The 27,640-nt window shown below is 45.9% G+C and overlaps 2 protein-coding genes and 1 long non-coding RNA gene across 3 annotated transcripts in view; 1 reads left to right on the forward strand and 2 right to left on the reverse strand.

Moving 5' to 3' along the window:
• The window catches only part of CTSV (cathepsin V), a 551,781-nt gene that overhangs the window by 23,508 nt on the left and 500,633 nt on the right, over positions 1-27,640 (reverse strand). The window lies entirely within an intron of this gene.
• LOC105855617 (death-associated protein kinase 1-like) lies at positions 2,344-23,639 on the reverse strand. Its single transcript, XM_076008418.1, is given in 7 exon segments — positions 2,344-3,799; positions 6,492-6,680; positions 14,287-14,407; positions 15,734-15,872; positions 16,965-17,162; positions 22,868-23,148; positions 23,629-23,639. Coding segments are annotated over 7 exon segments (2,172 nt in total). The 3' UTR covers positions 2,344-2,566.
• Positions 26,261-27,640, forward strand: part of LOC105855639 (uncharacterized) — a 61,053-nt gene continuing 59,673 nt past the window's right edge. Inside the window, exon 1 of the long non-coding RNA XR_002224617.2 lies at positions 26,261-26,886. This is a non-coding gene — a long non-coding RNA (uncharacterized LOC105855639). The remainder of the gene's footprint in view (positions 26,887-27,640) is intronic.

The following is a 27,640-nucleotide window of genomic DNA, read 5'->3' on the forward strand; positions in this document are numbered from 1 at the left end:
CATCCACACAGGGTCACAGAGGCCAGGCCACTGCTAGGAACTGTATATCCCCCCGCCATTGAGATTTACAGGGATAGCTAGGTGACCCAAGCCGATCCAGTCAGAGTTCTCCTCTGGGATTTTACATGCAGATACCACAAGAGGCAAACGCCTTGCCTCTGGTTTTCGGCTCCCCTCTGCTATATCCCTGCACTATGAAGCACTCTTTTCAAGTAGGAGAGAAAGAGGCCAACGCTTAGAGGAAGGACTTAAGACAAGAAAAGGAGGTTCCACTCCTTAAGGCAACCACACTCTTACTCGTGGGGGGAGGGGGACAATATAAGTAATCTTAACACTTGTACCCCCATAATACGCTAAAATATAAAAAAGGCAACCACAAATTCCATTTCAGTGTCATCCTTTCTGGGTGTTGCTATATGTACTTGTTAATTTTATTCGTTAGCATTTCTTTTCTCATTATAAAAGTGAATCACATTTATTGTGGACAGTTTGGGTGCAAAATGAACTGCAAATGTAGTTTGAATTTAAAGAAGGGCAGAAAGGTATGCATCTTCTGCTATAGGTTTCCCCTTGCTCATGGCACCATCCTTGTCACTTTTGCATAGAAACAGAAGAGCTTCTTCTGCTCCCCATTGCCAAGACAAAAAGATTCAATCTGTTTTTTTTTTTTTTTGTTCACCCAAAGAAAATGAAAGGGGTCCCTTTTCTTTAAAATAAGAAGAAATGTGAAATTCATCTGAGCTCTTTTAACTTTACCATGCCATTCCTAGTTTTGGTAATAATTAAGCACCTAAAAAATGGGTTGTTTTTCAACCCTGAAGGCTTAGGCTTAATGACTTTCTGGATTTCAGATGGGTTTATCCTATGACATGTGGGATGATGGCAGTGATAACACAACAAAGAAAGAGAAATCCTTTTGAATTAAAGTCTAACAAAAGTAATGCGACGAGCAACAGTTTATTTATTTAAAAAAAGAAAAAGAATAAACTTAATTTTTTTATAACATCTTATAGATTAAGTAAAAATACTGGTATTAATATATATGTATATACATAGTGCATATATATATGTATATATATATACATACATATGATATAACATTAACATTACATGCTTCTCAGGACAGAAGAATTAGGACATGTTCCCTCATCAGTTTAATACTCTATTACAATTTAAAATCACTGAAGAAAACTTGCCTCCTTTATTTTCTGGTTTTAGACTTCAAGTTATAGGAAGTTATCAAAGCAAGATCTAAATGTGGAAACCATCTGCTATGCACCAATGACAACGGACTGCCACAAATGATGAGTCAGGGCTCTTCTGAATTCTTACACAGGTCTCCGCACCCTACAACCGTGTCAACCTTCTACCTGAGATGAGCGGGAATGATGAAGCCTGACAGCTTGTAGGTTTCGTGTGGACATTCACATTGACGTTCCAACAAAAGCAAAATGAACATGTCTTCGTATAGCAACAACACTGCCAATGAAATCACCCTGGAGGAAGACTCATGTCTCTCCTTTCCTTGCCAAACAAAACACAGACATTGCTGGAAAGAAAAAACAACAAAATTCAGGGTGAAGCACCTCTGGCGGTGATCAGCATACAGCAAGGGACAGAGAGGTAGCATTTCCTTGGTGACAGCTCCTGGCTGACTCTGATGGTTTCAAACACACCCTCTTCTGCAAAAGGCACTCACATATTGTCTGTTTATAAATTATACAGTGGGATTCCATACATGGGAGTCTCTCCTATAAATATAAAAGAGATAAGCTGAGGAGATGGTATAACAAAGGAAAGGGTATAAGAAATATACACTTTGGATAAATATGAGCTTTTCTGTTTTTAAAGGATAATCAATACGGTAGTTAAAAAAATTTCAGGCCGGGCGCTGTGGCTCACGCCTGTAATCCTAGCTCTTGGGAGGCCGAGGCGGGCGGATTGCTCAAGGTCAGGAGTTCAAAACCAGCCTGAGCAAGAGCGAGACCCTGTCTCTACTATAAATAGAAAGAAATTAATTGGCCAACTGATATATATATAAAAAATTAGCTGGGCATGGTGGCGCATGCCTGTAGTCCCAGCTACTTGGGAGGCTGAGGCAGAAGGATCACTCAAGCCCAGGAGTTTGAGGTTGCTGTGAGCTAGGCTGACGCCATGGCACTCACTCTAGCCTGGGCAACAAAGCGAGACTCTGTCTCCAAAAAAAAAAAAAAAAAAAAAAAAAAAAAAAAAAAAAAAAAATTTCATCAAAAATTAGGAATTCCAGTAAAAGCAAGGTATTGGAGGACAAGAAATGGAGTCCAAAACACTGAGAGGAGCTCCCCTAGCTTTTCGAATGGCCAAAGTAAAGGAGCTGTTCTGCTCTGAACCTGGGAAGACCATCCGCAGACAAGGGAATGTGGAGAGGCAGGGCGGTAGCAGGGGCAGAGGAACAGGTGGAGTTGGGGGCGGGGGTCCCTGGGGATGTGGGTAGGAAGGAATGCCCTTGGCATCTCCAACGGGAAGGATGGGTCACACCCCCTCGCTCTGCAGTCCAAAGAGACCCTGCCCAAGCCAGAAGCTGCCCTCACCGGGACACGACTGAGCTAATGGAATTATAGGAGGTGCTACTATTGCAGCTTGACGCATAAGCCTCCTGGCCATTGCCATCGAGGTTGATTTTGAACACGGAGGATGCCTTCAGCAGGAAGTCTGCTGCATCCCGGCGACCCAGCTCCCTCAGTTTGGACATGAGGATGCCCACCGTGCTCTCGGGGTAGGAGGTCCATTCCCGCAGCAGGGCGTGGACCGGGCTGGGGAGGAAGTCCTTGGGGGCCCCGTTGTTGGTGTTGTACTTTGCCACCAGGTCGGGGAGGCCCAAGTTCATGGCGAGAAGGCACCAGTCCTTCCCCATGGGGTCGGGCGGGTCCAGCAGGCGGCTGAGCTTCCTCCGCGTGAGGAGGTTCAGGTCTGACGCGTGGATGTCCATGCCGAGGCTGGCCTGCTGGTAGACGTCGTGACAGCCGAAGCACATGATGCTGCTGAAGCTCTCCTTGTAGCCGCCCATGGTGTTCGTCAGGGAGGTCTCCTTCAGCGCCTGCGCCCGGAAGAAGTCCCGCGGCTGGTAGATCATGACGGGCTCGTGGTGCTCCCGCAGCTGCTGGGGGCTCAGGTAGTGCTTGACGGTCAGGAGCCCGGGCAGCGTGCTGGCCATGACGTTCTCGATGGTGCTGCACACCGAGTCCAGCAGGAGGCAGCACTTGACCTTGTCCGTCTCCAGACCGCGCACCTGCACCTCCACGCCCTGGCCGTGGTTCACCAGCAGCACCAGCAGCTCGGCGCCGCGGTGGGCAATCTTGCAGCCGTTCACCCACAGGCGGATGTCCGCGTCGCCCTCCGTGCCCTGCTGGTGCACCCAGCGGCACAGGTTCACCTGCACCTTGTGAAAGATGCCGCACGGGAAGGGCGTGAGGTGCTCCACCGGGACCACGCGCACGCCGCCGTACACCATCGCCTCGTCCTCCTCGTCCGCCCAGGAGCGGTGCAGGTTGTCCGTCTTGATCAGGGCGGGCACGTCCACCATGGTCCCGCTGCTCAGGTCGCGGGCGCAGATGTCCATGGCGTCGAGGATCTGCAGCAGCTCCTCCACGTCGCTGTCGGGCACCAGGCGCTGGATGTCCTCCACGGTGTAGCGGCCCCGGTAGTGGTGCAGGGCCCGCGGCGTCTCCACGGACAGCAGCTTCCCCAGGACGCAGGTGCACAGCCAGCGGGGGTCCAGGAGCAGCACGTCCTGCACCGTTTCGCTCTGCATGATGTTGATCTGCCAGAGGGGACAGCAGAAGGTCACTTAGGGAAAGAGCCCTGGCCGGGTGCACCAGCCAGAGTAGGAAAGGGCCTGGTCCCAGTGACAGTGCCTGAGCAGATGTTCCAAGGAATGACCCAGGGTCATTGACACGGATGCATCTCGAAGGCCAAACGCTGAGGGGAAAAACATCCTGACAACGTCAGAAGAGAAATGGCAACCAAAGGCAATGAGTGATTTTAGACTGGATTCTGGATCCCAAAATAAATACACACAGAAATAAACATAGTCATGAATGAAATTTTTGTGACAAATGGCAAACTCTTCCATGAGAACTATATATTCATTTTTTCAAATATTTTGCTCAAAGTCACCTTCAAAGGACTATATATTAGCATGGTACTATATCAATGTTATTTTGATCAATTATATTGAGTTATATGGGAAAATATTCTCTTTAGGAGATGCTGGCTAAATTATTTAGGAGAGAAATGCTATGATGTCTATAAAATAAATAAGCACACAAACAGAAGACAGAGGAATCAAGCAAATAGAGCAAAATATAAACAGTTGGTCAATTTAAGTGTAGAGCAGAGGAAAGTTCACGGTACTACTCTTGCAACTTTACTAAAGGCTTGACATTCTTCAAAATATTTTTCAAAAAAGATTCAGAACATTTTATAACATTATGTAAATTTTATTTTAAAAAATTTTTAAATTTAATTTTAGATAAAAGATGTAGTCTCGCTTTTGTTCAGCCTGGTCTTGAATTCCTGACCTCAAGCAATCCTCCTGCCTAGGCGCCCCAGAGTGCTAGGATTACAGGCATAAGTCACCGTGTCTGGCTGAAACATTATGTAAATTTTAAACACTCATCATTAAAAAGGTCTGGAAAGATATGCTGCCATGGTAACTATTGGCCCAAGAGATGGGGATAAGAACGAGATGGGGGATGGTGACCAGAGGGATTTCAGGGTCATGGTTGTTTATTTCTTTAAAAAAAATCAAATGTCACAAAGAAAAAATGTGACAAAAAACAGAAGTAACTTTCCCTTTATGGAACAGTTCCCCTTCCTATCTCCCCTCCTGCCGTGAGCCGGGGCTGTGAACAGTGGCCACCCAAGGTGCCTCCTTCCTCACATGGGGGCTCAGACTCTGCCTGTCGCCCACAGGACTTTGCCACCCACAGTCGGGCCTAAGCCTTCAAGGCGCCCTCTGTCCATGATTCTGTTTAAACCTGAGTCTCGGCTGAAAACTCCTGAAGGGCGGAGCCAGTATCTATTAAGTTCTGAATATGGCATTTGGTGGAACACCATTTGCAATTGCGTCCTAAACACTGCCATCTCCTCAGGGTCACGAAAGACAGAGACTGACAATCTGGCCCCTAGAGGAGCAGAGTAAGCAGGCGACACAGCTCACAGTAAATGCTGTGCCCTGGACCAGAAAGGGCACACCAGAAGGGCTGCTGGGGAAATGGAGTGAGACCTGCAGAGCAGGTACCAGAAGGCAGGGCTGGAGGAGGGCTGAGGCCGGCTAGGGCGGGGACCCCGTGGGGTAGGTTCCCTTTATGGTCTTCCTTCTGTAAGTCTTCCTTGATTTACTCAAGTCTCAAGGGCACGCAGGAATGATGTCAAATAAGTGGATTATATGCTATGATCTAGAAAGGTGCTGGTCAAAAACAAGAAGGCAAGGCAATGCTGTGCCAAAGGAGTTTATTATTATACTCATACCATTCTTAATCTCCGCCAGTATCTTATAATCTAAGCTTTGGCCCTTTGCTTGTCTTCTTCCTTGGGCACATCCCTTTCCAGGATTCCTGAGCAGTCAGACCAGCTGGCTGTCTAACTGGGAGTTTAAAGGTTGACAAAGTCACCGCCTGAGCCTCTAGTTTTCAGGGTCACTGGCTTGTGGATTCAAGTTTAATTTTAAGAATACGTGGCTCATAGAGTCAGACCTGGCACCCGAGACTGGAGAGGCAAGCTCTGGCTGCTAATTATCTCAGAGCTGCTTCTAGTGGTAATATTCAGATCAGTCTTCTTGGCCCAGAGTAGCTCACGCTGTCTCCGGATTTCCCCTCTTGCAGGAACTCAAAGGCTGCGCCCCATTCTGGGCACCGGCGTACGATGCCGTCAGAACAGGTTTCCAACCGCACCCCAGAGCCGAACGTAACAGAGCCAGAGCGAAGACTCCCATTTTCGGGTAATTTCTGGCAGCCATAGCTTGCTGGTTTTTTTTTTTAGATGTGTACCGTGAATTATGATTAGTCTGTGTGTCTGTGCACTGTCTCTCTGTCTCCGTGTCCACAGACACTGTCTCTATGAGAGACTGCCTTTTTCGATGGTGAACCGGGTGTGGAGCTGATCAGTCCACACTCTGGGAAGCAGCCGTTGTGAAGGCTGCCAGGAATGGCAGGAAGTTCCAGAAGCCCAGGGGGTGTGGGGAGGTACCCAGTCACCCAGGGCAGCAGGCGCTGCGCTCCCTAACTGAGAGAATCTGGAGATCAAGAAACATGACAAGACAAAATGACAGCCCCTAGAGTGAGGTAGCAAAGCAGAGAACTGCAGTTCAGAGCGTCACTTGAGGCTGGATGTAACAGTCGCGCGTCTGGAAATACTGTGGGTAGCTGGGTCATTTCCCTCTGCCTCCCCCAGGCTCATGCCACCTCCAGGAGCTGGGATCCGGGACGGACGTGGGTCTGCGGGGCGCTCACCTCGCCTGTGCTGTGCAGCTGCTGAGCCACGCGCCTGAGGTCCTCCTCGCTGGCCAGGGGGTTCAGCTGGTCCTGCACGTCATACACGAACTGCTGCAGCGACATCAGCTGGTTGGGCCCATTGAGCTTCCTCCAGGAAGGCAGCGTGGAGATGATTCTCTCACACAGCTGAGTCATGGGAGGGCAGACCTAGAACAGGGGCAGGACAGGTGCCCAGCTGTGGGTGTGGCTGCTGAGGAGGGGGACCCAGCTCAGAGGACGCCTTTCATTCACATGACTGACTGGATGAGTGAGTCAGTGCTTTTATGGTTGAGTACTGGGGCAGTTATTTTTCATAGAGTTGTTTTGAATGGAATCTGTTTATCGAACCTCAAGCTTCATGGAGGCTTTTCAGTTCTACTGGTCATGTCACATAGATGGAGAGTCTTCCGAGGGTGCTTTTGCAACTGCGGCCTCCATCACTCCATCAACTAACATTCACCACCTCCTAATGCGCCGCTCACTTCCTCCTCCCTCCTTTCCTCGCTCGCTGCGTCTCCCTCGCTCCCTCACTTGCAAAGCAGTGGTCATGCCACAGCCCAGTTCAAAAATGGTCACGCACTGCCTCCTGCCTCCAGACCCCGTGGGGACGTGCTGGGGCCTCCACGGACGCAGGTCCTGTCCGTGAGTTCTGTGACCAGAGTCCTCCCAGGCCTCCCAGACCACCCCCATCTGACTCTGCCATCGTGGGTCTCAACAGGGAAGCAAGGGCATCTGGTGTGCTCAGGGGACAGGTTTTCCTGAGAGAGGAGTTTCCTGAGAATCCCTAAAGCACGCAGGGAAACAGAGCCTGGTGTTGGCAGGAGTGTTCTGGAAGGGGGTGTGTGACAGGAGAGGCAGATGCACACCTGGCCAGAGTTTCCACCCAGGCTTCAGTGGTAGGAACATTCCCGAGTGCAGGTGAGCAGTTTTACATTTTAGCATTTTTTCTATTTATCCTATTTGCCCTTTTCTACCAATTTTTGTGAGCTTTTCAAATATTATAGATAGTAACGCTTTATCTGTCAAATACATTGAAGAATGTTTTTACCGAATCTATTTCACCCTTCAACTTTGTTTATCAAATTTATTTGCCAGATAAAATTAAGGAAAACATTATGTTTCCAAATAGATATATTTGAAGAATTATTGGCAAATTTTTTTGAAAACTTCTGAGGCTTTTTATCTTAGTTTAAAAGGTTTCTCCTTGGAGATTAAATTGCAAAAGACAGCGGGCGGAGCAAGATGGTAGAGACAAACACCGCCAGACAGAATATCTCTGAAGCAAAGACAAATTCTAGCAGAAATTAGAAGAGAGAAGCAAGAAGACGAGCATACATCAGACGAGGGTCAGAAGGAGGGGTACCTGAGACCACGGGAGAAGCCATGGGAGGAGGTTGCGGAGGAGAACTGGAAGCAGAGACCTCCTGAGTAGCGTGGAGACCAGCGGCAAGGGTAGGAGGGGAGGTTAACTTTCCCCTCCCTTGCATCTCGGACTGCTGGTGGGCTCCACTGTGGGGGCGCCTCGATGGCGCCTCGGCGGCGTCTCAGTGGCACAAGAAAGGAATTTTCCCCCCCTTTGTGTGAAGTAGGGTGAGGCAATTAGCGAACAGCACACATCTGTTTATACTCATACCTCCGGTTATCTCTTGGGTTGTGAAGAAAGGCAAAAGGGAGGTGGGATGCGCAGGGATCGCGCAGGATACAAAGGAAATTAATCACTTCAAAGGTCAGCTCATGACCAGCGCGTAATTAGTTTGTGCACTGCTAGGGCCCTTTGGGGGGTGGATAAAAGGCACCCCGCAATTCAGGTCGGGGTCCTTGCCTAAGGAGAGCAACCACTGCGTTGGGGCTCGAGGGCTCGGACCCTGGCTAGCCAGACAATAAAACTCCTCTTGTGATTTTACATCCTCAGTGTCTCTTTCCTTCTGTTCGGCGGGGTTGAGTGAGGCCGTTCCCTAACACCACAGCAGTTGGAGAGACCTGCGGACACCAGCCCAGAGACGGCCACCGCCAGTGAGTGGTAAGCCTGTAGCGGACATGTTCAGAGCACCAGGCTCTGAATTCCCTTGGGGCACCTCCATGTGCACAGACCCAAGCCTCGAGGCAGGCGCCATATTGCCTCATTCTCCCCTCCCCCGTCCCTATCCATGGCTGCCAAGAGAGACAATATAGCCACCAGCCAGAGGCACCTCCAGGAAACGGGACCTTCCCTTTTAGAGCCCTACAGCTGACTGAGGGGAACTCAGACGGTGAACTCCTTATCCACCTGCCCTCCCAGCTACTGCTTCCCTGGTGATCCCAGGAGAACGGGCAGACAATGAGGCTGAGAAACATCAACCCAGCTTGGGCTCCACGTGGGTGAATTAGGACTGGCACTCCTCTCCCTGGTGGCATCAGGGATTGAACTCCAGGGCCCAGAGGTCAGACCTGCAGACCAGATCCCATGCACCCAGGTCTCACATTGCCCGGGGCACAGAAGGGATATACATAAACAGCCTACTGAGGTGTGTGTGCCTTCAGGGCCAGATCAGCATCCTTGAGGGCAACCCTCCTCCCACAGGGGGGCTGTGTACCCAGCCCAGGCGGCTTTCCCACGCAGGGAACCTCCGGCCGGCATCATAGCCAGGGGAGGCCTGGTGGCATGAGGTCTGGCCTGCTGGCAGAGGCTCAGGAATAGCCGTGGAGTTGGGGAGGGTGGAAAGGAGCAAGGCCACTCCAGACTGTGGGTCTCAGACGGCCCCACCCCTACACACAGACTTTCTGACTGAGCGGGGCCATTCCAGCCCCTTCCTGACAGCTTTTCCTGGAAGCAGAGAACAGAACTTTGACCTATGCTAACAGCATTGGTGGTGCCTAAGGGCAGGCTTACACAGCAAAGCTCCATCTAGACTCACTCCCAGACCAACCCTCACTGAGGGGGAGAAAAGGACACACTGGAAGTCCCAGGGCCCCACCAACCACCTAAGGCACTAGAGTACCTCTCCAGAGGAAGAAGAATTGGATACAAGACCCAAAAGCAACACTATAGCCTGTTCCTCTGAGCAAGCGCCACTTACTGACAGGGAGGACATTCTGCACATCCTTTTCATGGCACCTACTGACTCATCATACAGGGTGCGGTTGAATCTCACCCACAAATACCACCTACTGGCTAAGAGACTAAACGGGGCGTGTCAATACCTAAACCAAACCCTAAAGGCAAGAAGCAACAACTGATCCAGATAGGAAGAAATCAGCAAAGGAACTCCATATGAAGAACCAAAAGGAAACCACACCCCAAAGAGGAGCACAAGCCCCTTAGAAACAGACACCAACCAAAATCAGGCAACCAAAATGACAGAAGAGGAATTTTGAATGTGGATTGTAAGAAAATTCAACGACCTGCAAGAACAACTCGATAACCAACATAAAGAAAACACAAAAAGACTCCAGGACCTGGAACAAAAATTCACTAAAGAAATTGAAACAATGAAGAAAAATCAAACTGAACTCCTAGAAATGAGGAATCAATTCAGGGAACTACAAAATGCAGTGGAAAGCCTCAAGAACAGGGTAGATCAAACAGAAGAAAGAATCTCAGAGATTGAAGATAACACTTCCCAATTAAATAAATCAGTCACAGAGATAGAGCAGACAAATAAGAGAAAAGAGCAAAACCTATAAGAGATGTGGGATTATGTGAAGAAACCTAATGTGAGGGTCATAGGGTTACCAGAAGGGGAAGAAGAAAACACTCAAGATATAATAGAGGAAAATTTCCTAGGCCTTGCTCAAAATCTCGATATACAAGTTCAAGAAGCTCAGAGGACCCCTGGGAGATTTGATGCAAACAGAAAGACATCATGACATGCAGTCATCACACTGACGAAAATATCAACTAAAGAGGCCCTTCTAAGATCTGTAAGATGAAAGAAGCAAGTAACAAACAAGGGAAAGCCAATTCAAATAACACCAGACTTCTCTACTGAGACTTTACAAGCAAGGAGAGACTGGGGTCCCATTCTCACTCTTCTGAAACAGAACAATGCCCAGTCTAGAATCTTATTCCCTGAAAAACTAAGTTTTGTATATGAAGGAGAAATCAAGACATTCTCAGATAAGCAAAGACTTAGAGAATTCACCAAGACAAGATCAGCTCTTCAAGAAGCACTCAAAACAGTGTTACCCATGGATCAGCACAATAAACACTCACGAATGTAAATCTACTCAAAGCTAAAGATCAAAGCCCAGATACCACAATGGCTCAAGAGAGAAAACAAAGCAACAAAGTTCAACCCAACATAATGACCAGAAATCTGCCCCACCTATTAGTTATCTCAATAAATATGAATGGTTTGAACTCCACACTCAAGAGACATAGGCTGGCCGAATGGATAAAAAAACACAAGCCAAGTGTCTGCTGCCTTCAGGAAACACATCTAACCTGCAATGACGCAGTTAGACTAAAGGTAAAGGGGTAGAGAACAATATTTCAAGCAAACAGAAGCCAAAATAAAGCTGGCGTTGCAGTGCTGATTACAGATAACTTAGTTCTTAAATCAACAAAAGTAATAAAAGACAAAGAAGGTCACTATATAATGGTAAAGGGTACAGTTCAACAACAAGACATAACAATTCTAAATATATATGCACCCAACCTAGGTGTGCCCAGATTCATAAAGCAAACTCTACTTGATCTAAACAAATGGATAAACAACAACGCCATAATAGTCGGAGACTTTAACACCCCACTGACAGCACAGGACAGATCCTCCAAACAGAAAATCAACACAGAAATAATAGATTTAAACAGAACTCTGGAACAAATGGGCCTGACTGACACTTACAGGACATTCTACCCTAACACCACTGAATATACATTCTTCTCATCAGCTCATGGGTCATTCTCTGAGATTGACCATATCCTAGGACATAAATCACGTCTCAAACAACTTAAAAAAATAGAAATTATACCATGTATCTTTCCAAACCACAATGGAATAAATGTAGAAATCAATCCTAACAGAAGTTCTCACTTCTATACAAAGTCATGGAAGTAAATAACCTTCTGCTCAATGATCACTTCATAAATGAGGAAATAAAGATGGAAATCAAAAGATTCTTTGAACTAAATGACAAAGGTGACACAAGTTACCAAAACACAGCTAAAGCAGATCTGAGAGGAAAATTTATTTCCATAAATACCTATATATAAAAGTGAAAAAGATTACAAATAGACAACCTAATGAATCATCTCAAAGAGCTGGAAAAAGAAGAACAGACCAACCCCAAACCCAGCAGAAGAAGTGAAATCATTAAGATCAAATCAGAACTAAACAAAATTGACAACAGGGAAACTATACGGAAAATTAATAAAACAAAAAGTTGGTTCTTTGAAAAAATAAAATTGATACACCTTTGGCTAGACTAACAAAAAGCAGAAAAGAAAGATCTCTAATAAGCTCCATCAGAAACAATAAAGGAGAAATTACAACTGATGCCACAGAGATACAAGATATAATTTGTGAATGCTACAAAAACCTCTATGCACACAAACTGGAAAATGTGTAGGAAATGGACAGTTTCTTAGAAACACACAGCCTCCCAAGGCTCAACCAGGAAGAAATAGAATTCCTGAACATACCAATATCAAGCACTGAAATTGAAACAGCAATAAAAAACCTTCCTAAAAAGAAAAGTCCTGGACCCGATGGTTTCACAACCAAATTTTACCACACCTACAAGGAAGAACTGGTGCCTATCCTGCAGAAATTATTCTACAACATCGAGAAGGATGGAATTCTCCTCAACACATTTTATGAAGCTGACATAACCCTGATATGAAAACCAGGAAAGAATGCAACAAAAAAAGAAAATTATATACCAATATCCCTTAGGAATATAGATGCAAAAATTCTCAAGAAAATCCTAGCCAGCTGAATCCAGGTGCTTGTCAAGAAAATAATTCATCACAACCAATTGGGCTTCAGCCCAAGGATGCAGGGAGGTTCAACATACGCAAATCTATAAATGTAATTCACCATATAAACAGAAGCAAAAACAAAGACCATGTGATGCTCTCAATAGACGCAGAGAAAGCATTTGACACAATTCAACACCCTTTTATGATAAGAATGCTCAACAAAATAGGCATAGACGGGGCTTACCTAAAAATGATACAAGCCATATATGACAAACCCACAGCCAATATCATACTGAATGAGGAAAAATTGAAAGCATTCCCACTTAGAACTGGAACAAGACAAGGTTGCCCACTATCTCCACTTCTGTTCAACATAGTGCTGGAAGTCCTTGCTACAGCAATCAGACAAGAGAGCAGAATTAAGGGAGTCCAAATGGGAGCAGAAGAGATCAAACTCTCACTCTTTACTGATGACAAAGACCCCAAAGGCAATCACAGGATCAAAAAAATAAACAAATGGGACCTGATAAAATTAAAAAGCTTCTGCACACCCAAAGAAACTGTCAAGAGAGCAAACAGACAACCCACAGAATGGGAGAAAATTTTTGCAAGCTACACATCTGATAAAGGGCAGGAAAATCAGCAAGAAAAAATCAAACAACCCTATCAAAAAATCGGCAAAAGACATGAACAGAAACTTCTCAAAAGAAGACAGAATAATGGCCAACAAACTTATGAAAAAATGTTCAACATCTCTAATCATCAGGGAAATGCAAATCAAAACCACAATGAGATATCACTTAACTCCAGTGAGAATGGCCTTTATCAAAAAGTCCCCAAACAACAGATGCTGGCATGAATGCGGAGAGAGAGGAACACTCCTACATTGCTGGTGGGACTGCAAACTAGTTCAACCTATGTGGAAAGCAATGTGGAGATACCTCAAAGCAATAAAAGTAGGTCTACCATTTGATCCAGCAATTCCATACTGGGCATCTACCCAAAAGATCAAAATTCACTTTATGAAAAAGACACCTGCACTTGAATGTTTATAGCAACACAATTCACAATTGCAAAGCTGTGGAAACAACCGAAGTGCCCATCAATTCATGAGTAGGTTAATAAAATGTAGTATATGTATACCATGGAGTACTACTCAGCTTTAAGAAACAATGGTGATATAGCACCTCGCGTATATTCCTGGATACAGCTGGAACCCATTCTACTAAGTTAAGTATCTCAAGAATGGAAAAACAAGAACCACATGTACTAACCAGCAAATTGGTATTAATGGATCAACACCTAAGTGGACATATAGGAATAACATTGATTGGGTGTCAGGAGGGTGGGAGGGGGGAGGAAGGGATGGGTATATACAACCACAACGAGTAAGATGTGCAACGTTTAGGGGATGGACAGGCTTGAAGCTCTTACTTGAGGGGGGAGGGGGGCATGGGCAATATATGTAACCTTAACACTTGTACCCCCATAATACACTAAAAAAATCACAAGGAAGGCAAGACAAATCACAGAAAATGACAGACATTGGAGAAACTTGTATAAATTCAATCTGAATCTTTCAAAACAACAACAACAAAAACTGTATGGATTTCACACAATCTGAAGTGGTCTATCTGTGCCCATAACAACCCTTTATCTCCAGTCATATCTCCAGTCATCTCCTTGTTTCTCTACTTTTCCTTCCTTGACCAAGAGCAACAGGATAAAAACATGTCCCTGCAGCCACCCCGTGCTGGGTCCCACTGTGAAGCAGTCCCCCAAGCCCAAATCCAACCAAGAGGGCAGCACAAAGGCCCAGCTCCCTGGCTCACTGGGTGGTCTGGGGCCAGATGCCCTCCAGGGTCTACTCGCCGAAACAATCTGACTCCGTATTTCTTGCAGGTGACTTCAAAGTACCTTTATGTCCTTAGACCCAGAAGCCCCAGCATCCAGAACAAACAGCTCTTTGGAAATGTGAAGATCATTTCCAAACCTATGGGAACAGAAGGAGCTTCCTTAGCAGTGAATCGATCTCACCAGGTCTTTCCACGGAGAGGCCAGGCTCCTACTGGCCCGAGAGGTGGGTAGGAGGCAAGGAAAGTTCTGGTGACTTTGCAAAGGCCCCTCCTTCCCTGCTGTTTGAGGGACTCCGCCTTATCACACCACGGGAAGAGGCATGGGGACACTGGCGCACGCTCCGAGTCACCCACACAGGAGCTTCAGGTTTTAGCAAAGCTGCAGGAACAAGGCCTGGAGAGACGTCAGTTCCCCTGACACGGAAAGGCGGGCCTAGTGCGCTCACCTTACAAGTTGGGAGAAGAAACACTGTTGAAAGGGGAGGAACTAAGAGTAGAGGTATGGACGCAACAGTTGCACCACTGATCTACACGTGTTAATAGAAGCCTCACATTTTTCATATCTTCATGACAATAGATAAGTGTCTCAAGTTAATAATTAAATATCTAAGTTGTTAGCATATTATATAGAGCTACAGGTTCAAACTTTGATAGACTCAAAGTAAAAATATGTATTTTATATCATGACCCCATACACACCCATATTGATAAGTGAAAAAAGTTTTATAAATGAAATGAAATGTACTCTCATCTATCCTATTCTATTCCATTCCATCCCATCTCATTTAAAAAAAGATATCTGTAAATGAGGTCACATGGAAAAATAAATAAAAATAAAAAAGCGTTGGTCATTGTCCCCTAAATGGATCTCATGTCCCATTAGTGGATTATAACTTATATTTTGAGAAATACTGATTTGCATTATCGTCATAATCATGGACTGAAACCTAAAACAGCTAGAAGCTTTCTCTGGGCAGTGGTGCTGGGAGGGGAGGAAAAGGTAGAGGACTGCTGCTTTTCATCAAGTGTGTTTTGCTTGTATTTGTTATTATGTGGATTTACTGCTTTGATAACAAAAAATAGAGGTTGTGCATCTCTTTTTGGGAAATCTGAAATCTGTTATGTTGCAATATCTGAAAACTTTTTGAGCACCAACATGATGCTCAAAGGAAATGCACACTGGAGCATTTCAGATTTAGAATTTTCCTGTTGTGGACGTTCAACCATTATGTATATGCAACTATTCCTAAAAGCCAAAAAAATATGAAATCTAAAACACTTCTGGTCTCAATCATTTCGGATAACAGATACTCAACCCATACAACAAAAAAGTCAACCAAGGAAAAAGGTCTTTAATTCCTTTCTGTAGTTCATGTGAGTTCTGTTGTATTTTTCACACCCCTGATTCGGTTCCTTGGGTAGTAGGCTACCACCTGGGCTGGAGACCCAGCAGCCCCCCTCACCTGTTCCTGATCTCTTTCAGCAACGATGTATCTTTGTCATATCCAAACTCGCCTCCAGCTGGGCGAGGAACGTTCATGATGTCAGCATGGGTAGCCACCAGGACAACTCGGAGTGGGTTCTTCAGCTTCCCACCAAAGGCTGGGGGCAGAGGGAGCTGTGTTATGAAGCGGGTCCTCCTACCTGGCTGGCTCTCCTGCCCAGGGCAGGGGGCGTGCTGGCCTCATGCCCAGGCCATCTCTGCAGGTGGATGGGCAACCTGCCGCGGACATGAGGGCCCCATGCCCACCGTGCGGTGTGCCCTCTGGAAGTCCCTAGGCCCGGCCAACAGGAAGATGAGCCTATTTCCTGGGCCTCAAGGAAAATCGCTCAGAGTGGACCAGACCTGACCCCAGACTACAAAAGGCAGCTTCTCAGGCCTTCCTCCAAGTAGCCCCAATCTGGACACCAGGGACACTCTTTACAAGACCAAAGAAAGGCCCCTGAGTGCAGCAACACCACCGGGATGGCTCAGAGAGAAACGGTCCGCAAGTCACACAGACAGCCTCCACTTATGGGAGTGTTTAAAACAAAAAGCCATGAACAATAAAAGAGAAAGAAAGAGGTAAAAATGGCAGCATCTTGAGGGGTATTAAGCCCAATTTATTATTAAAGGATTTTCTGGAAAAAGAATTGACTGCATTTCACCAGGGAAGGCTGCTTCTCTTGTTGTATGTGAAGAACAAAAGAAGTTTATTCCATGTTGTCCTCTCCTCTAGGAACGAAGCTAAGATAACACATTCAGGCAACACCATCCTGTCTCATCAGTTCTTGACGGACCTGCAGGAGGAAGGAGAGCTCCTTCTGCTGATTAATTCTGTTCCCTTTAGGCAAAGGGGCAGCAGCCATCTGAGCAGGGATTCCATTCTGCACCCAACAAAATGACCACAGCTCGAAAGCGTAGAAAGGATCTGAGAAATGGCTCTAAATAACTGGCTCGGAATCGGGCCTTTGAGGCAGGAACACACAATCGTGATACAAAATCTTTCTACAGAACACTGGGAACGGCTGAGCCCCAGGAAGCTTTCCAGACTGGAAGTTTCCTAGCAGGAGGAGCCACAGCTGTGGGATCTGCACGCGGCCGGGGTGCAAGGCCTGCACCAGCGGCAGGAGCAGCGCAGGAGCCTGGAGGGAGGAGGCGATGCCCGCCGGCCGCAGGAAGGACACTCCCTCGCCCACGGGCACTTAGCTCACCTATGGGTTCTTCGACTGGGACGAGGGACTTCAGGAAACTGAGCCAGAAAATCACTTGGTTCAGCTGGATCTCATAGGGCTCTTCTAGACTAAAAACAATGACATGGATTGACGTGGGATCATTTGCAGCGAAATAGTCATAACAGCAGAAGTACACAGGATTTCCAGAGAACTCCCACACGCTGAAATCGCCAACTCCTGCAGAAAAAGAAAAGTGGAGATTCCCATCCTGAAACACCACCGCCGAATTTCAACTATAATTTTTCTTGGCAATCCAGGGGTTCCAAGGAGGGCTAGTGATGTCCATGGCATTCATCTGTCTATGTAACGAACATCTTGCCATGATTGTATACAGTTTGTCCCCACTAAAACTGATATTGAAATCTGACCCCCAGTGTGACAGTGTTGGAGGTGGCACCTAGCAGCAGGTGTTTAGGAGGGCGAGTCACTCATGAAAGGCTTGGTGCTGTTCTTGCGGAGGTAAGTGAGTTCTTGCTCTCATGAAACTGTGTTAGTTGTCACAGGAATGGATTCGTTCCCATGAGAGTGGGTTGTTATGAAGCTGGTTTCGATGGCACATCTCCTGAGTCCTAAGCAGCTATAGCATGGTGCCATTTCAGAGTCCAGCACCCACGGACTCCATCCTGCCATGGGCATAACAGCCCCTGCATCTCCGCAGCCCTAAGCCCCACTGGTATGCCCCACCTGCAGCCACCTCTTTGGCTGTTGCCATCAGGGCTGAAGTGGCAGTGACCCTACTGTACACTCGTTTTCATGCACCTTGAGTCAGAAACCCCTGCCTAAAGCCAGTGCAGCTGCAGCCACCCGGTCCAAATCGTACGTGATGCACACACTCCCCAGCTGGTTGCATACAGCTGCTGCCGCTGAAAGCAACCCCACTCTCCCAGCAGCAGCAGGGTGTAGAACAGCGCTGTCACCCCCACCCAAGCATTTTGCTGGGAGCCTGGGGATCGCCCTGCCCCTGCCTACCACAGCCAGCACCTGCACACACCATCAGGGGACCTGAGGACAGGTTTGCCTGGCCTGGCTCTATCTCTGCCTAGTACCCAAGAATGCTGTCCAGTAGCCTTGGATTGCCCAGCCAGTCCACAATCATTGACATCTGAGCACTCTTCCTGGAGTCCTGAGGTAAGGCCCACCCAACCTAGTGCTACCACCACAACTGGCACCCACCCATACATGCCACCTGTGGGCCTTGATACTGGCCTTCCCAGCCTATTGAAGCCACTGCATCACCACCTGGGAACCAGACAGTTATCCCACTACTGCTACTGTCATTGCCCATGCCATGCCCAAGGCCAGGGGTCCAAGAACCTGCCTACCTGCCTAGCTTCTGCTGCCACTACCAGCACCTGAGCAAGCCCCCTGGAAGTCCAAGAATTGGCCCACCTGGGCACACTAACACCAGTGCTAGCATACACTGCCTTGGGACCCAAGGACAGGTATGCTCAGCCCACCACTGTCACCACTGGGTTCTGAGGACTGGACCATCTGGCACCTCAGTCCCCAGTAAACCTTCACCACAGTTTCCACTAACAACCACACCCTAAGCCACTAAAGATATCACAGATACCACTGATGCTATTTATAGCCAAAGAAATCATATAAGGACTACACTACCTGCACACACCCAGAATCAAAGCCAAACTGCCTGCCCCAAAACACCATAGATACAACTTCATGGAAAGGTCCTCCCCTATGAAAACAAACTGAAAAAAGTTTTCTCCAAAGCACATTGTAGTCAAACTGTCAAAAGTCAAAGGCAGAATTTTGAAAATGGCAAAAGAGAAGTATCTGGTCACTTGTAAGCAAACCCCATCAGACTTACATCAGATTTCTTAACAAAGACCTTACAGGCCAGAAGAGAATGGAATGATATATTCAACATACTGAAAGAAAAAAACCTGCCAGCCACAGATACTATAGCAGAAAAGTAATCCTTCATAAATGAAGGAAAAATAAAGTCTTTCCCAGACAAGCAAAAGCTGAGGGAATTCATCATCACTAGACTGGCCCTGTAAAAAATGCTTAACAGATTGCTAAACCTGGAAGCAAAAGGATGATTCTTCAATCATGAAAACATGAAAGTATAAAACACACTGGTACAGCAAACATACAAATAAGGAAGAGTAAGAACTCAAATGTTACCGGTACAGAAAACCACCAAAGCACAATGATAAACAATGAGAGAGAAAGAACAAAGGATATGCAAAACAACCAGGAATCCATTAATTAAATGACAAGGATAAGCCCTCACATATTAACAACAACCTTTAATATAAAGGGGTTAAACTTTCCCTGTAAAAGATATAGACTGAATGGACTAAAAAAACATGACCCAATTATATGCTGCCCACAAGAAACTCATCTCATCTGTAAAGACACATATAGATTGAAAGTAAAGAGATGGAAAAAGATATTTCAATGAAACGAAAACTGAAAGTAAGTAAGAATAGTTATAGTTAGATAAAACAGACTTTAAGTCAAAAACAGTAGAAAGGACAAAGGTTAGTATATAATGATAAAGGGGTCAAATAAACCAGAGGATATAACAATTCTAAACATATATGTACCCAAAGGAGATAGACTAATGGCCAAAAACATATGAAAAAAATGCTCAATATCTCTAATCATCAGGGAAATATAAATCAAAACCACAACGAGATATCATTTATCTCCAGTGAGAATGGCCTTTATCAAAAAGTCCCAAAACAATAAATTTTGGTGTGGATGCGGAGAGACAGGAACACTTCTACACTGCTGGTGGGACTGCAAACTAGTACAACCTCTGTGGAAAGTAATATGGCGATACCTCACAGAGCTACAAGTATAACTACTATTTGATCCAGCAATCCCATTACTGGGCATCTACCCAAAACAACAAAAGACATTCTATAAAAAAAAATCTACACTCAAATGTGTATAGCAGCACAATTCACAATTGCAAAGATGTGGAAGTAACCCAAGTGCCCATCAATACATGAGTGGATTAATAAAATGTGGTATATTTATACCATGCAGTTCTCATCCACAAAAAACAATGGTGATCTAGCACCTCTTGTATTATCCCGGATAGAGCTGGAGCCCATTCTACTAAGTGAAGTATCACAAGAATGGAAAAACAAGCACCACATGTACTCACCATCAAATTGGTTTTAACTAATCAACACTTAAATGTACTATAGTAATAACATTCATTGGGTGTTGGGCAGATGGGAGGGGAAAGGAGGGAATGGATATGTATACACCTGGTGCACACCATCTGGGGGATGGACAAGCCTGAAGCTTTGAATATGGTGGGGCAAAGGAAATATACATAACCTAAACATTTGTAAATAAATAAATATATATGCACCCAACACTGGAGCACCAAGATACATAAAGCAAATATTATTAGACTTAAAGGGAGAGTTAGATTCCTATACAACAATAGCTGGGGACTTCAACACTCCACTCTCAGCATTGGACAGATCATCCAGACAGAAATTTCAAAGAAACATTGGATTTCAACTGCACATTAGATCAAACAGACCTAACAGACATTTACAGAACATCTTATCTAACAGCTACACAATACACTTTCTTCTCATCAGCACATGGAACATTCTCCAAGATAGACCACATGTTGTTTGTTTGTTTATTTATTTATTTATACTGGAAATACACTTATCTTCTAATGGATAGAGCATATATTAGGACACAAAATAAGTCTCAACAAATTTTAAAATATCAAAATCATATCAAGTATCTTCTCAGAGCACAGTGGGGAAAAAAACTAGAAATCAATAACAAGAGGAACTTTAGAAACTGTACAAATGCATAGAAATTAAATAACATGCTTCTGAATGACTGATGGGTCAAGGACAAATGAAAAACAAAGGACAACATATCAGGATCTATGGAATGTAATAAAAGCAGTGCTAAGAGGGAAGTTAATAGCAATAAATACCTACATCAAAAAATACAAAGATTTCAAATAAACAATCTAATGATGTTCTTCAAGGAACTAGAGAAAATCATAATCCAAACCCAAAAGTAGTAGAAGGAAAGAAATAATAAATATCAGAGCAGAAATAAATTACAGAGACTAAAAAATGTATATAAAATGAAATGAAAAGTTTGTTTTTTGAAAAGATAAATAAAATCTATAAACCATTTGCTAGACTAACCAAGAAAAAAGTAAAGAAGCTCCAAATGAACAAAATTGGAAATAAAAAGATAGACAGACACTACATCCTATACCACAGAAATACAAATGCTCATCAGAGACTTACAAACAATTATATACTACAAAGGTGAAAACCTAGAGGAAATGGATAAATTCTCAGACACATACAATTCACAAGCTTAAATCAGGAAGAAATAGAAATCATGAGGAGCCCAATAATGAATAATGAGATTGAATCAGTAATATAAAGGTTTTCAACAAAGTCAAGTCCAGAACTGGATGCCTTCACTGCTGAATTCTACCAAATTTTCAAAGAACTAATGCCAATTCTCCTTGTTCCTCAAAAAATAAAAAAGGAGGGAATTCTCTCTAATTCATTTTACAAGGCCAGCATTACCCTGATACCAAAACCAGATAAAGATGCAACAAAAAAAGAAAACTACAGGCCAATGTCTCTGATGAACAGAATCAAAAATTCTCAACAAAATACTAACAAACTGATTTCGGCAGCACCTCAAAAAAATCATACACCATGATCAAGTGGGATTTATCCCAGGGATTCAAGGCAGGATTATCCCAGGGATTGATCTGTGTATGTTGGTTCAATATACACAAATCAATAAATGTGATACATCAAATCAATAGAATGAAGGACAAAAACCATATGATCATCTCAATAGACAAAGAAAAAGCATTTGATAAAATTCAGTGCTGCTTCATGATAAAAAATCTCAACAAACTAGGCAAAGAAGGAACATACTTCACAACATAATAAACGTCATATATGACAAAACCACATCTAATATTGTACTAAATGGGGAAAAGCTGAAAGTCTTTCCTCTAAGAACTGGAGCAAGGCAAGGATGCCCTTTTTCACCACTGCTATTCCACATAGTTCCAGCTATTCAGGAGGCTGAGGCAGAAGGATTGCTTGAACCTAGGAGTTTGAGGTTGCCGTGAACTAGGCTGATGCCACAGCACTCTAGCCTGGACAACAGAGTGAGACTCTGTATCAAAAACAAACAAACAAAAAAACTGGGCAAACGACGTGAATACGTATTTCTGAAAAGAAGAAAGGCCAACAGATACATGACAAAATGCTTAACTTCAGTAATAATGCAAATTGAAACAACTATGAGATATCATCCTACTCCAGTTACAATGGCTACTATAAAAGACAAAAATTAACAGATGCTGGTGAGGATGCACAGAAAAGGGAACTCTGATGGGCTGGGGTTTTTTGTTTGTTTTTTGTTTTGAGACAGAGTCTCACTTTCTCGCCTGGGCTAGAGTACCATGGTGTCAGCCTAGCTCACAGCAACCTCAAACTCCTGGGCTCAAGCGATCCTTCTGCCTCAGCCTCCAAAGTAACTGGGACTACAAGCATGAGCCACCATGCTCGGCTAATTTTTCTATATATTTTTAGTTGGCCAATTAATTTCTTTCTACTTTTAGTAGAGACAAGGTCTCACTCTTGCTCAGGCTGGTTTCGAACTCCTGACCTTGGGCGATCCTCCCACCTCGGCTTCCCAGAGTGCTAGGATTACAGGCGTGAGCCACCTCGCCCGGCCATGATAGGCTGTTAGTGGGAGTGTAAATTAGTATAGCCACAGATGTGACACATGCTGCCTGGGACAAGCTCACTTTGGGGAATGACTCACAGCCCTGTCAAAGGGAAACCCGAGGTCCTTCCCTAGGGGCAGGCAGGGCGTACCGTTCAAATAGGCGTTCTGGATGTCGATGGCCTTGGTGGACTGGTCATCGGCCGAGCAGTGCGGGTGGTGGGACGGGGCCATGAACACCTCCAGCATCCCTTTGGTGAGGCCCGGCTCGAACATCATGCTGCGGCTCCTCACGCTCACGTTCTCGCAGCCCGGGTACAGGTTGTTGATGCTCACGGAGACTGCAGGCCAGAAAGGACGCAAGTGAGCCCTTGCCCAGAACAGCGAGTCCTGCTGTCCCTCCAGGCCCTGCCCTGTCCCCAACGCACTCTGGCTTCAGGCGGCAAGTGTGCTGGGCAGCAGCGATTCCCAGGGGGGCTGCCGGCCTCTTCTGTTCTCTCCACCTCCCCACAACTCTTTCCTGCCCTGCTCTGTGTCCTGAGAGGCTGGCCCTAGGGGCTGTGTCCCCAGGCTTGTTTGCCATTTGGTTTGTGGCTGGGGCCAGCCAAGGGGAGGCCCTGGAGAAGGGGGAGGAGAGGAAGGTCGGGAATTTCTTCCCTTCTTGCTTCCTGCTGCTTCTCTGATACTAGCTGTGTCTCTCGGTGGCTTTGGCTCCCACTGGGTGGCTTCTCTCTCTAATACATGAGATTATTTCACGTTGAATGCAAAACGACTTTGACAGTAGGAGGCTGTGGCATTAAGTATTGTTGAAACATGTGACCCCAAATTTTTCCTTTGTAAAGTTCCCGGAAGGCCTTTCAGATACTAGCAGCAAGTCTTCATTTGTGGCCTTGAGATTTTAGCATCTCCTCACTGCCTGCTCATCTTCCCTTTAATAATGAGGGAGTGGGCATCAGCATGTAGATAGGTTTTAATCACGTTGTTTGCTGCTCATTGCATTTATTTTTACTATGGCAGTGGTGCTGGGTTTCCATTTATGGTAAGGATGTTAACTGTTTCGTTTTCAAATCAATGTATTTTAGTAAGCAAAAGTGGGTCAGTTTAAAGGAAATACTATGTAATGATGGAGGAACGGGTGTGAGATGAGCTGAACAGCAAGGCCCGCGTCCCCTGCGTAGGAGGCAGAGCCCAGGCTTGCCCTGCACGGCGCCCAGGGCTTCCTCAGCATCGGCCTACAGCCTCATCTCTCTTCACCACCAGCCACCAGCGTGGGGCAGGCAGAAGCCGTCTGTCTGCCTCAGGGCCTGGCCTGAGGTGGGTGCTCAGCCTGTATTTGTGAGCAAATGCATCGGGAATAGGTTCAAGGTGCAGAATTGTACCATGAAGGCCCAATGGTTCACAATTAATTCCACAGACATTACAAGGCTCTGAGGAAGTGACCATTTCACCTGGGCGATCTGACCTTTAAAATCGGTGATCCACACACAGAGGTAAGGCTGGGGTGCAGTTAGGGGAGGAGGATGCGTCAGCAAGGTGGCGTGTCAGGGGTGGAGTTTCCTGAGCCCAGCAATGGTCACTTAAGCAAAAGAAAACAAATGACTCCATGGGATCAAACAATAAGAAAAGGAGTGATTCATCACAACAGTGGGAAGTTATGGTTAAGTGACTTTCTGCTGCACAGGCACACACACTAGTAAGAGAAGGGTGACCAAATATAACCTTATGACATGGCAGCACTATGGTCTCACTCCCTCACCCAGTGGGTTTTCAGAAAGGATTATGAAAAACTGTGACACAGGGAGCAGTCTCCACCCCAAAGCTACAACCCCCACATCCATAATAAAAAGAACAAGACTTGTATTCCACAGGGTCTTCTCCACTTGTGGGGATAGACCCGTCCCCTCCAAGACATTCTGTTTAACTTGCTGATGCCAGGTTGGCTTGCTCATTCATTCCGTCGACTCGGTACCAGTAATCATCCTTTGGTACTAGGATCCAAGAACCAGGGAAAACAAACTTGAACCTGACATTTGGTGCCGAAACCTGGGAACACCTGAAACATTTCATCAGCGCTAGGCAGGCTCCAGGTAAGGTAGGATGGCCACCGAGTCTGTATGCCTAGCTACCGCCACTCATAAGCATCAACTTGTCCTTTCCTTCTCTCTTGGGTATGGACCACAGACACATTGGAAGGCATCTGAATGTGGGGAAGACCTAGGGGTCTCTACCCCTTTTGTTTTACCAACTTCTCTCAGCAAGAAAGGGTCCTGGGAGCTGACTACTTGCTTGGCTCTCTACTTGCTTGGCTTCTGGCGCCCTCTTCTGTCTTCTGTTATTGCTACAGCTGAAGTCCTGTGGTTTTTGTCACTACCCATTCAATGGGAGCTAATAGAGCAGCTAGAAAACTCTTCTTTGATTTTATTGGTCACCTGAAAGAGGGGCCCCAACAACCCCTCAGGCTGAGCCTTGGGTAACTCTCTGTCACAGGTAAGCAAATTAACTTTAACACCAGAGCCACCAATTCAGAAAGAACTCTGCTCTTTCTGAATTTTCAGGACCTCTGTTTCCCTCTCCTATCTCCATTGTCTGAGCAGAAGGCTTGAAGTCCTAACTCTATGCTTTTAGGAAGAAAGCAAAAACAGGATAGAGAATAACCAATAAAATAAGAGAAACGGATGTGGAAAGATCTGCCTAGGTGGCCACACCTGCCCTATCCTAGTCCCTGAGGAGAGAAAGCTGGAACAACAATTAGATCCTTAGTTTCTCCAGCTGGTTAACCCTGTGGTATGGGGTGGGGAAGTCCCAGGACAAGCCATCAATCACTGTTAAGATTCAACTTATAGACCCTAAGAATACTCTTGTCTAATTCAAAAGTTCTTTCCAGGTTGATTAAAAATAGAGAATTTAGAAAGAAATCTTATATGTGATCAAGTTGGCTATAATTAAAAGAGAAATTTCTAGTTAAAACACCAAAGTTCTCTGGTCTCAGTTATGAGACTTATGTTTAAAACCTCTTAAACTTCTGTTCCTGTGCCTACGCTTAAACCAATGGGCACAATACATCACAAGAGCTCAAAAGGTCAATCTGCCACTACGGAGTTAAAATGCAGAGTTGATTTAACTGTCTCTATCTTTTGCCTGCTTTAAAGCTGTGGTTGCTGAGTTCCTGGTAAGTTATCACTACAGCCAGTCCTGGCAACAATGTAAACATTAAAGACTCATTTTAAAGCAGGAAAAATGTAAAAAGAACCCTGCGGTTTGCCTCTAATGTGATTCCTGTCCTGCCTCTACTCTAGCTTTTAAGTCCATCCATTGCTAACTCCTCTCCCTTTGCAACACTCAAGTAAACGCTCTCGGGTAAGGACATCTCCACCTCTGCCTCCAGCAGGAAGTGGTTACAAAGGTTGAGGCCCCCTCTCTTGGTTGAGCTTGAGGTTTCTGTTTGGTGGGACTGGGGAGTATTCTCTGCTGGAGGCCTCCTGTCCTGCTGTCCCGGATCTCGAAGGGCGCGACACACGGCTCTGGCCACAGTTGTCAACGCTGTTGAGCCACTTATTCCTGTCGCCACTCACGCCTGGCGCCTGCACCGCGGGGTGCCGAGCGGGGTCGAGGCGGCGCCCCCCGGCGGGAGGCCCGGGGCTACCGGTGCGAGCCCGCCGCGCCGCCTGCCGGGAGCGAAATGGCGGCGAAGGGAAGGCGCCTTCCCGAGGGGAGCCGGCAGCCACTCGGGTCCTTCGCCAGGACCACGTCTTTGAGGCCAGTCTCAACTCTCCTCTTCTGGAATCCACGGGGACAGAACCCAGACGCCTGAGGTGGCACTTGCGGCCCCCACCGCCTCGGTTATAAAGCCCAACGGCCGCGCTCAGACCCGTCCCCGGGTGCGGCCCCGCCCTGAGGACGCCAGCTGAGGCCGCTGCGGGCGCTCCCTGCGCTCCCTCATCCGCGCGTCAGCGTCTCAGCCCTCAGGTGCACATTACCAAACGACGGGCACGGACGGTGACGAGGCGGACGTGGTCTGAGTCTGGAAGGCAGACTGATAAGCCCAATACTCCAACTCGCCGGGGAGGGTGCCGTGAATTGGAAAGCTAGGACGCGCCACAGCCTGGGAGGACCAAGGCAGGTGTCCCACGGAAACCTCTGACTGCCATGGGAAGGAAAGAGCAAAGGAGCGGTAGGAGCTCAAGGCATTTGGAGCATTTTTAAGTTTTATGATGAAAAGTTTTCATCTATTGGCGTCTCATTCCTTTGTGGTTCAATGGATGAGGAGAGAGAGAGAAGTTTAGGAAAGTGAAATAGGAGTTTTGAGTAGATGAGCAAGGGAATTGACTAAGATGACAATCCTATGAACTCCACAAGACAGAGAGCTTTGTTCCCTCACTGGTGTGTCCCAGTGCTTAGAAGACTGCCCGGCACTAAGTCATCACTAGAGGAAAGAACGGATTATTTTTAGGAGGTGTTGGAACTGGCCATAAGTTGTAGATGATGAATTAATGGTGGCACCTTTATACTTCATTGTGTGATTTTACCCAAAAAGAATCGACGTGTTTTTGGAAGGCAGGTTTAGAAAAGGTAGAAAATTGAATTTTTCCAGGAAAGAAAGATGAAAGGAGATTAAGGAGTGTTGTTTGGAGTGGAGCTGTACAGATTTGTGGTTTAGTGTGGACCATGGAGTTTTCTTTGGAGAAGAAGGAAATTGAGACAAAAGGTTATTGGATGGACAGGGAGAAAGTTTAAAGTGGCTCGTAGTTCCTGAATAGGTTGAAGAATTGGCATACTGAGGGTATAAACATAAAGGATAAAGGGTTAAAATGTCAGACTACTTTTTCAGAAGGCAGGGGTATTTCTGGTGATAAGTTCTAGAGTGTGACAGTAACTGAACTGAAAGGAAGGTAAAGGGATCTAAGATGAGTAGGGGTAAACAGTGA

Source organism: Microcebus murinus, chromosome 12 (genome assembly GCF_040939455.1).
Source record: "Microcebus murinus isolate Inina chromosome 12, M.murinus_Inina_mat1.0, whole genome shotgun sequence".
Lineage (NCBI taxonomy): Eukaryota > Metazoa > Chordata > Mammalia > Primates > Cheirogaleidae > Microcebus > Microcebus murinus.